This window comes from Triticum aestivum, chromosome 6A, assembly GCF_018294505.1.
Source record: "Triticum aestivum cultivar Chinese Spring chromosome 6A, IWGSC CS RefSeq v2.1, whole genome shotgun sequence".
In the NCBI taxonomy this organism is placed as follows: Eukaryota; Viridiplantae; Streptophyta; class Magnoliopsida; order Poales; family Poaceae; genus Triticum; species Triticum aestivum.
The window spans coordinates 144,590,869-144,602,217 of NC_057809.1; the positions used below are offsets into that span (position 1 = coordinate 144,590,869).

The 11,349-nt window shown below is 45.8% G+C and overlaps 2 protein-coding genes across 2 annotated transcripts; one reads left to right on the forward strand and one right to left on the reverse strand.

The window, feature by feature from the left end:
* The first annotated feature begins 1,457 nt into the window (after positions 1-1,457).
* On the forward strand, positions 1,458-6,232 carry LOC123132535 (proline-rich protein PRCC). Its single transcript, XM_044552359.1, has 2 exons — positions 1,458-2,711; positions 5,862-6,232. The coding sequence occupies exons 1-2, from the start codon at positions 1,620-1,622 to the stop codon at positions 6,021-6,023; spliced, it is 1,254 nt and encodes a 417-aa protein (XP_044408294.1). The 5' UTR covers positions 1,458-1,619; the 3' UTR covers positions 6,024-6,232.
* An 881-nt stretch (positions 6,233-7,113) lies between these two features.
* Positions 7,114-8,988, reverse strand: LOC123132536 (uncharacterized; the record flags this gene model as incomplete). The annotated part of the gene is given in 2 exon segments (XM_044552360.1): positions 7,114-7,348; positions 8,580-8,988. A coding segment is annotated over 1 exon segment (264 nt). The 3' UTR covers positions 7,114-7,348; positions 8,580-8,600.
* Positions 8,989-11,349: the final 2,361 nt, after the last annotated feature.

Sequence of the window (11,349 nt, forward strand, 5' to 3'; positions counted from 1 at the left end):
AATTTATCGGGCGAGCCATTTACCACTCCTCTCTCCTCCTTCGTCCATCGAGGCCAAGCTCCACCGCCATCCTGACACCTCAGCGCCACCACCGCCGCCGCAAACCTTCTCCCCGACCGTCTCGCCGCCCTGGACACTGTTGTCGCCTCGAACACCGGTACGGTACGTCCAACTATTCTCGGACCGCACCTTGCCCTATGTGTTTGACAAATTGTCTGATCTATCTTTTGTGATTGTTTTGTAGGAAAATGAACGATTCAGATGGCTCGTCGAATGAGGAGTATAAAAATATGTCTGAATAAGTTGAATTCTAATTTAAACTATTTTATTGAAAACTTCATGTCTGAATTTTAATATTTATCTTTAGTTATTTTGCGTGTTCCGAATATAGAAAAACAAAGACAAACATTCAGCGGATTGGATGATAGACCCACTTTCGTTGTCCGCATACATGTCCAAACGTGTCCATGAACATATTGTATGTTTGTTTTGACACACACCACTAGAGTCGCCCTAAGCATGCCGTTAGTCTTTCTACAGCAAGAGAAGGCCATACGCATTCGTTTTTCGTGTTTTGTCAAACCCCCATGCATCCAAACGCAAGAGCATCTCCGACATTCTCCCTGCTCCAAAAAATGTATGTATAGGAAGAATTGAGTCAAAAAAACTGTCCCAACAAGTTTTACTACCCCTTCCTCCCCCCAAAATTGATCTCTCCTAAAAACATCCCATATCTCCTCAAATCTCCCATAATTTTCTAACCCATGTCACATCAACATGCCGCCGCCATAGCTACTACCCACCATACCGTCGTCCATCGTCACGCCCGCCACGCGACTCCCCGTCGTCGCCGCTCGCTGTTACGCCACACCACCGCTGCTTCGCCACCACCGACTCTGCCATGTCAACGGTCGCCATAGCTTCGCCGATGTCTTACGTGGACACATGAGAAAGAGAAAAGAAATTAGTCACTGTGCGACTCACGTGTTAGGGTAAAGTTTATGGAGAAGTTTACAAAGGAATTGCTACAGTCGCACACCTTTCATTCATACCCAATATTTTTATAGAAGATCTCCTAAACACACATATAAGGAGAGATTCTTAGAGATCTTAATCTTGTTATTTATGACCACTGTAATAGAGAGAGTAATCAGGTAGCTTATGAACTAGTTAGGTTAGCTACGTTCTCTCCTCCTAATGTGTGGATGGAGTCACCCCGGAGGCGGTGGTTTCTATGATTATAAACGATGTAAAAATTCTAATAAATGAATAAAGGAGGAGATAATTATTAAAAAAATTGCTCTAAAAGCCTAAGAGGCAAGCTATCGTTTGAGAAAAAACAACCGAGGCTGAAAGAGAGTCTCAAAAATAGGTCAGCCGACATAGTGTAGGCCTCTCTTTAGGGCTTGGTAAAAGGTTTCAGCCATGTGAAGCCCAGCCCGTTACATAAAAGGTACCCCGCCGAAGCCCAGGAACACGCCCCCCTTCCGTACCATCCCGACCAGGCGACCACCGCCTCCGCTCACCGTCGACGACTCCAACTCCAACTCGAAACAAACCCCAAAGCCGACGCCGCCGCCTGCCCCCTGCCCCTTGCCCCCGCCGACCGCGCCGAAAACATGGACTCGCTTCTTGCCACCTACGCCTCTTCCGACGAAGACGCCGACGAGAGCATCCCCACACCCGCTCCCGCGACCCGCCGCAGCGAGGCCAGCGGAAAGCCCGCCGGCAGCATCTTCTCCGCGCTCCCGCAACCCAAGTCGGCGCCTATCTTCTCCTCACTCCCGGCGCCGAAATCCGCCCCGACCTTCTCCTCCACCCCGCCTCCCAAATCCTCCGCTTCCTCCGGAAACCCTAAGCGCGTCGTCCAGTTCCGCCCGCCGCCGATCCGCCAGACCACCGGGGTCAGCTCGGACGAGGAGGATGACGCCGAGAAGCGCCGTCCCAGCGCTAGCGAGGCGCCCCCGCCCCCGTCTGCTGGATCGGGGCCGGTGTCTTCGTTCCTCCCGGCGCCCAGGCACTCGCTTGGCTTCGGCTCCGGCGCGGCCAGGAGGTCGGCCGTAGACACCGCCGGGCCGGAGAGGTCAAATCTTGGTGCTGCTGGCCCCTCTAGCTCGGCTGTCAACAGAGGAGCGCCAGAAAGGTCCGATACTGGCCCTGCGGACGAGGACGATCCTGAGGAAAGCAGCGATGAGGACGGCATGCCTGCTCCGGAGCAGCAGCAAGAACAACAGGATCTTGGTGCTGGAGCTGGAGACGTCCAACACCAGGGCTATGATGCTGGAGTTGGAAACGCTAATGGGTACGAAGGCTATGCATGGGATCCAAACTATTATGCATATTATGGTTTGGATCCGAATAGCAATTTGAATTATGGGGCTGAACCACAGTATGCAGCATATGGAGTAGAGCAAGGTGGTGGGTATGCAAATGGATATGGCGGGGAGCACAGTGGTGGATACGAGCATTCGACAGCGCCTCCATGTGGAGGGGAATATACTGGAGGTTACAGTGCTGAGGCTGTGGCAATGGCAGCGCCACCAATGCCGGAGCCGGCACTGCCACCAGAATTGGGCAGGATTGGAGTGAAGAGAGGTAGGAGGGATATGCCTATGGAGATTATAGAGGTGAATCAGGCAGAACTGGTCAAGAACCGTCCGAGGGAGGACAAATCCAAGCTCACGGGGATGGCCTTTGGTCCTAGTTACCAGGTACAGACAAATCATTCCTTGATAACTTGGCATCACCTTTGCTTAGCTCTTGCTACATTGTTATTGTGCTCAGTTCACTGTACTTTCTTTGGTTTTCTTTCACCTTATATAGCCACCACCATTACTACTATCTAGTCAATGTTAGATAATTGTGTTTTTATTTTGTCAAGTGATACACCGCTACTGTAGTATGCATGCAGCATTGTCCATTCAATTTAGGCCCTGATACCAGTCCCCAGCAATTATTCTTGGTAATAGGTTTGTGTTTGTCACAGTTTTAGTTTTAAATTTGCAAGTCATCACCAATAAGGCAAACAAAGCAAGTACTGTACCTAACAAGTGAAGAGTCACCACTCATAACTTCTCCAAGCTGTAATTATGCTAGTAATGCTTTCAAGGGTGTTGTCAATGTCATCAGATCATCACTGGAGTATTTAACTATATAATTATGTTTTGTTACAAAAGGAACCATATGATTTGTCAATTCATATATATTCATATTTCCTTAAACTTAACGATAAGTATACTAGCTAATCTCCATTTTACTACCCTGAACAAAGTTGGTGGTTCACATTACCCCCTGATCTATTTTTCGGTTCACTTACCCCCCTAAACAATCCCATACCGGACAAAAAAAAATCCCTGGGTGGTTTTTCTGGACTTGCAGCTGACGTGGTGCTGGTCAATGGTGGTTTTGACCTGCGGGTGGGTCCCACTTGTCAGTTTTTTAAAAAAAATCTAAGAAATATAAAAGAAGTACTGTACCTGGGCCTTACCTCTTGTAAATTTTGGCCCAGCCCAACCCAGCGAGGGGCTGGGTCGTCTTCAACCGCCGGCGCTGCTCGTTGAAAGCACGCTGCCAGGGGTAGCCGTTTGCATCTACGCGGCCAACATCCACTCCTCGTCAGCAAACCTTGTCTACGAGGGCCTCCTTGCCCTAGAAAGCTCAAATGCCGACTCAATCGATGGATGACGCCCAAAATCGACTGAATCGAGCTCATCTTCCTCACTTCCGACCATCAGTCGCCGCCATCAATCTGTTGCCTCTCGAGTCTCCCCGACCTTTGTGACCTTGCCGCGAGATCCATGTGGTGCCGCCGATCTTCCAGACACGTCGTTGATGAGCGCCTCTTCGTCCAACCCCCTTCCCACGATGCCTCACTCCGTCGACCGCAAGCGAGGTCCATGCCCTCGCCATGGGCCCTCCCCACCCCATTCTACTGCTCTGGCATGCTCACGGCAAGCGCCTAATGCCGGCGCACCCCTCTCCCCTCTTCCATGTGCCTTGTAGTGCCCTGCCACCTAGCTTCGAACGGCTCCGTCGCTGTCCTCGGCCATACCTGAGGGTCTGACCGTCCCCGCTCGCGCTACCACCCCCATTCTACGCGGAGCGAGCCCAGGAGCGCGCAGGACGAATCCACCGGCCATTTGCTTGCCGGAACAGAGCTCCCACGCCCTATGCTGTGACGTATGCTCACCGAGGGCCTTAACGCCGGTGGTTAGATTAGGATCAGTGTTAGGTTATGCTAGTCTTGGGTCACTGATCACAGCCCCCCATCTAATTAACTCTTGTGTTTAATCACCAAGCCAATGACGTGTGGACCCCTGGTCAGTTTGACTAGTCAGTGCTGACTTTTTTAACAGGTGGGCCCCTCTCTCACTGGTCAAATACCGCTTTGACCTTGGGGAAAACCATCCAGGGACTGATTTTGTCCGGTATGAGATTGTTTAGGGGGTGAAAGGAGCAGAAAAAAAGATCAGGGGGTTATGTGAACCAACTTTGTTCAGGATAGTAAAATGGACTTTTTTCTAAAAAGTTACCATTCTGTTCAGTAAAGAACTATCGAAGCTATTACTCCGTTTGAATAGTTCTTTGAACTTCAGTTGTCACAATATATTATGACATTTTGCAGAAGATCTATTTTACTCGTAATGTAGTCATATAAATTTGTCTGAACTATCTAACTATTTGACTGTACCCTTTTTCTGATGTGTCAGAAAATTGTGACCAAACGAAGTACATAGTTGTTATTACAATGTACTCCTCCGTTCATAAGATGTTTTGGATCTTTCAATATGGACTACATACGGGTGAAATGTGTGAACAAACACACTAAAACATGTCATACATCCGATTTATAAAAAAGTTAGAATATCTTATAATAGTGAACGGAGGGAGTAACTATTATTTTGTATTGAGTATGTACCCTCTTAATGGGTTTGCTGATTGCCTATACCAGATGGGGCTTGTGAGCTAAGACAAACTTGCTTTAGTTTAGGTTATATTAAAGTACAGTTTGTTGGATCAAACGGTCAGCTTTACTGAGCAAAATCGCACTACATGGAATTGACCAGACTAGAGCAGGTTCTGTCTGTAATCAGACAAGATTCACACAGCGTTCAGTTGATTAAACTAAAATATTACTTTGTAAGCATGAATAAAAGAATAAGGTGATGATGTGACGTGGTTGTTCTTGATGTTGTGGGTAACTGGGTGTTGGATACTCCCTCTAATTGAAGACTTCTACATACATTTGAAATACAGACAAGCTAGAGTTCTGTTTTTCTTGCGTTAGGTCACCCTAATCCAGGACCTTATGTGGTAGGGTGTAATGGTGGTCTTGGGTTACGTCTTCACAGTCCATGTCTAGGAAAGGGATATGCTAGGATAGTAGAACTTTGAGATCACAAACTACAAATCAATGGTGAAAAATAGAAGGATGGCTAGTGTCAAAATACGGTCTTGTTAATATCTGATGATCCTACCAAAGGTAGACCTTTTTGATAATATAGGTTGATGATAATTGATATATGGGCCTATAGGACTGTATAACCCATGGTGCATTAGAAGATCTCATCATATCGCTATCAGAACTTAGAAGCATGTCTTGAATATATAGTTCTCCCTGTATTGTTTGAAAATTGTAGCTGTGAATGCCTATTTCTCCCTGGTATCAAAACCATCAGCCATTCAGCCATTTTCACATGTCCCTGTCTTGTTGCTGCTGTTCATCATCCAAACTTCTGCTTGTGACATCAATTTAGAGTAGGCTACTTCTACCGAATGAACATCGCTGCTCTCTTCGACATTACTCGATGCTCCAATGTGCGTATTATCCTGACCCAAGATTTGTTCTATCTCGTGTGTAGGCCGCCCCTTCGGGGAAGGGAAAGCCCTCCAAGCTGCAGAAGAGAAAGCATCAGATCGGTTCTCTCTTCTACGACCTGAAGCAGAAGGAGATGGAGCTTACCGAGAGGCGTGCCAAGGGCTTCCTCACGAAAGCGGAGACTCAAGCAAAATATGGGTGGTGAGAATGGTCACGAAGACAGCCTTGTATATCAGAAATTCAGAATCGAGCTGTAACTGTTTATCTATCTTGTTGTTTAACATTTTGTTGTAGTGCCTGGTGATGTGAACCCGTTGTACGATTATAACCAAACAAATAGTTCATTCAACCTTTGCTTGTAAACTGTGCATCAATTTTTACGGACCATATAAAGAAGGCAAAGTGTTCCTGCGATTCCTTTGACTCTGAAGCTCTATTTTGGCATCTCTAAACATCTGATGTTCAATTTGGCTCTACGGGTCATATGCTCCTGGACCTCCAAAACACTTCTACGAATGTTAAAAGTATATAAAAAAAATTAGACTTGTCCATCATTGAGGCTCCTTATGTGTCATCTCAGTTAGATCAGGCTCACTTGTCAGCCCAACTCTCCTCGTCACTATCCCCACTGATCCGGACATCACTGAGGCTCCTTAAGTGGCATCTCAACTTTTCCCACAAAAAAAGAAGTTGCATCTCAACTGATCCGGACACCATTGAGGCTCCTTTATGTGGCATCTCAGTTAGATTTGAGCATTGCAAGTCTTGAACTCTTAATACGCTGACGAAATTTGGGTCGCTCGGAATACAGAAATGAAATCCATGAATTCCAACCCAAATGACAGGAGCCAAACAAGGTGTATCATAGCAGCACCAGCTCCTCACACCATCGTCTAGGCAGTGATTGTCCTCACTGATGCTTGACCACCGTCATAGATCAAGCGTGCCACTGTCCCCACAACAATTTCATTTGTCCCAGCATAAGCAAATGCTTCTCCTACATTCCCACAATGTCTGTGAGTTCGCAACCTAGGAACCTCGTCAGTCTACCTTCATCAGCTATGTACATTTTACGATTTCTCGCTGGCAACCAAACAGTGGGAGAGCATAAAGACCACATAACATCATGAATCGATGTATCACACGCTTCTAAGTTGAAAGGTTGCAGTGTCAGGGATTCAAGCAAAATACTGATATGGAAAAACAGCCCAATGGATAAAGCTGAAAGACAAGGTTATGTAACATAAAAGGCATCACAAGAATGCAAAACCATTGACACAAAATCAATGGGAGTATACTGCAAAGAACTTGTACTCAATTCGCTGAAAATATTTTTAATCACAATGCATGCACTTCCAGTTTGAAGTTGCTTATGACAGGACACAGAGGAACATAACAGTGGACTAGACAGTCCATTGCTGCCTTCCGACACAAAATAAACCAGCCATCAAATAGACATCAACTCCAGGTAGCCCATCAGTAGAAGAAAAACGGAGAAAACCATCCTAAATCAACCGTAGATAAGCTCTCCTGCACAACATAGATAAAGGTGGTGAGGACAACTGAAGGGTGCAGAAGACATCTCATGCCAAAAAAACAATGCCTATATTGCACATGTTTACAGCTCAATAGTGTCGCATAACATATAACTGCTGTAGTACACACAATATCACTTACGCAACATCAGGTTTATCCTTCCGCTGTTTTTGTTGGTATCAATACGTAATAATTATATTTATCAATCTTCTTAGACGGGTACATAGGTCTTAGGCTCTTAAAATACAGAATGTAAGTCACACTGTTGTTCCAACACAATTTAGTTATAAGAAAGGTTCTGTCAAAACTATCATGGAATTAAACTACTTTTAAGTCGTTGTCACTTCCACAGGGAGCAAAACGACTTTCACATGTCAATGAATAATGATTCCATTCCTCAAAAGTGTCAAACTCTGCAAAACGCCTTCAAAAGGACTTAAATCCATATGCACATTTGAAGTTCAACAGAACATTAAACCGGTTTGCTAAACCATTTTTCTGACATGTCATCTGATAACCATTGACCTAACCTACTAACACAAAACGTGAATACAGCTAATAGATCTTACGCCGCTATTTGGAAGTATCATATGGTGCTATGCAACTTCATAAATGCACAAAATGGTGATCCAAAAAGATGGCCTGCAGTAACTTGAAGGTTGATACAGCTGTCACCACAGTCCCAAACTATGCATAGCCAACGCAACACACTGTGTGATCTATAATCACACATGATACCCAACAAATGTGTCATTCAACAGTTTCATTTGCTATTCGAGAACTATAACAGCATAGTGTAAGCCATATAAGTGATCGAACTTTGTAAAGCTCAAGGATGTCTTCATTGAGAATTTGCATCGCTGGTGCAATATATACTAGTAAAACTCAGAAGACAGTGCCAAACTATACCCTGGCTGAATGAAATGGATGTGAAACAGATTAACAGATAACGCCCAGGTAATTCAGATCCGCATACAGTTCCACTATTGGCGGTCATATAGACGAATCAATTGCCACTACACAAGTGATTCAAATGCACAATTGCTCACAGACCCCGCCAGAACATTTTGCATCTAATCGTACCGCACACCACGTCCATGCGACCTTATAGTTAAATTAAACCACACGCCAATCGTCAAGCAGACGGGGTTCAATCCCCGGAAAATAATCTCATCGCACCACCGGATCGGATCAGGAAACAGAAATGGTACAATCGAACCCTAACCTGCGCGAGGCGGATCCGGATCTAGTGGCCGCCGTGCTTCTCGAGGTGCTCGAGGTGGCGGCGCTCCTGGGGCAGGCCCACGAGGTAGGCGAAGGCCATGCCGCCGAAGCAGACGTGGAAGAGCGGGTCAACCGAGCTGGTCTCGATGTACTTCTCGATGTAGCGGTCCACCGCCTGGTCGGTGCTCTTCTTCACGTTCTCCCAGGTGAGGCGCGGTTTGAGGTACGCCGGCACATCGCGCACCTTCATCGCGCGGATCTCGTTGTACAGCGCGCGCATCGCCATGGCCGCGACCTGGAGATCTCCCTCTCTCTCTCCTCGTGCGCTCGGAGTCTAGGGTTCGTTCGGTCGTTGGCTTCGGTGGGGAGGGGAGGATGGAATGGCACAGGAGGTGGGGGATTTGTTTGGGTGGCAATCGGCGGAGTATTGTATTGGGTTGGGCTAGGTTGGGCTGGGCTTAAATGATACGGTGACAAGAATGACGGGCCTTCGGTTGACCAATATGTTGGGCCATCTCGTTAGATATACCGCCCCAAGACGGATCTGAAAAAAACAAAATTGATGATTCTCAAAAAACATATATGAAAAAACAAAATTGATATTATCACCGCAGCTCTTTTCACTTCTCAAAAAACAGCTTGTCAAAAAAAAATCTAAAGTAACGGTCTTCTAAAAAAATCATCTTTTTTTCAACATAGTACAAACACGAATGCTCATACATACTAGCATACACGCATCCCTATGAACGCATAAACACATACCATACCCCTATGAGCTTTGTTTAATTAAAAAGATCATCTAGAAAAGCATTATGTTCACAGGTTGCAGCTTTTTTCTTGCATCCCCTCTGCCTATTGCTTCGGAAGCTGGTGGCAGGAGGAAGAATCCTGATATCTCAGCTCTGACTAGTAGACAGGTTAGGGATGTTAGTCCTCATAGATGTTACGTTTGGACGAATGGCGGCGCTTATTGTTCGAGTCAGTTTTCCATGCACCGATTCTCGTCAAACTCCCCCTCGAGGCGGATTAGACAAAGCTTCAGTGTAAATTCCTGACGGCTCCTCAGGTCGACGAGTTAGGGTTTTCTGTCGTGCATACATAACAACGAGATTTGGTGTCAGATTTTTCAGATTGATTCAACGATGACTCTACGACACCAGGGTGCTGGCCTTACAAGTGTGGTCATGAAGACTTCCCATCTGTCATCGATAACGTCAGGCCGACTGCAGTATTGAAGTGGCACAGTGGATCATTTTATTGGTGATAGTGGTTGTTTGATAGTCCAAAGATCATAATAAATTTTGTTTTGTGGTATATTTTTGGTGAACCTTTTATATTAGGTCTGAGTCATTTTCATTTTTTTATAATGCATGTTGGCACTCGCGGAGCTACTCACAGGCAAAACCGTGGCCCGCCCAGCAAAATCGCCAATTTCTTTTATACATATGCTCATAGCCCAGCCCACAACCACATAGTTGGCCGCCCATAATGCATAGCGGCATGGCCCAAAGCCCCAAACGCTCAGTCCAATAGAGTAGCACATGCGCACATCTATCCACTGCTCGGCGGACGCAAAAAAAAAAAAAATCCATCCACTACTTGGTATGTTGGGGAACGTAGTAATTCAATAATTTTTTTATGATTACGTAAGATCTATCTAGAAGAAGCATAACAATGAGACGGGAGAGTGTGTCCATGTACCCTCATAGACCGGAAGTGAAAGCGTTTAGTAACGCGGTTGATGTAGTCGAACGTCTTCACGATTCGACCGATCTAAATACCGAACGTACGACACCTCCGTGTTCAGCACACATTTAGCACGATGACGTCCCTCGAGATCTTGATCTGGTAGAGGGTCGAGTGAGAGTTCCGTCAGCACGACGGTGTGATGACGGTGTTGGTGATGTGATGCGCGCAGGGTTGCGCCTAAGCACTACGACAATATGACCGAGGTGGTAAACTGTGGTGTCACGCCCGGATAATTAAGTTACAGTAATTGCATGCTAATGATGCCATGTCACCTTGGTTACTGTTGTTAATCTCACGATGATTCAAAAACAATTTAAATTTTCAAATTTAAAATAAAGACAAAAATCAAAAGTTTTCAAACATTAAAACTAAAATATTCAAACTGGAACAAATAAATCCTAAGTAATAATTATGAAGAAACCACACTTGTATAAAGTGTGTAAATACTCAAAAATGAATAAAATAGTAGCAAAAACAATTAGTTAAATTATTGTAAAATAATAAACAATTACAAACTATTTTATATTAGTTACCAACTTAATCATGGTAGTGGCATAAGTATTAATAATATTTTAGGTACAACTTGGGTATTTCATAAAAACAAAAATTTAATAAAACAAAAAAGAAGAAATAAAAGAAAATAGTAAAATAGAAAACAAAACAAAAACAAACAAAATAAACAAAAGATCCCCCTTCCCTGGGCCGTTCGGCCCAACCGGGCCACCAGGCCGGCCCACCCCGCCTATAACCCCCCCACACACACACTATCAGAAACCCTAATCCCCTCTCCATGATCCCCACCCTCCCTGCGCGATTTGGATCGGGAGCGCCCCGACGCTCACCGCCCCGAGCCCGCCGTTGCCCGGAGTCCTCGTTGTTGACCATCGTTGCGTGTGGTCTTCGCCGACGCCGCCATCACCCTGCGTGCCTCAGCCTCCTCCTCGCCCCGTGCTAAGGCCGCCGTTCTACGTCGTGCCCTCGACCCCGTCGCCACGCTGCCCTTGTCACCGACGGCCATCGCC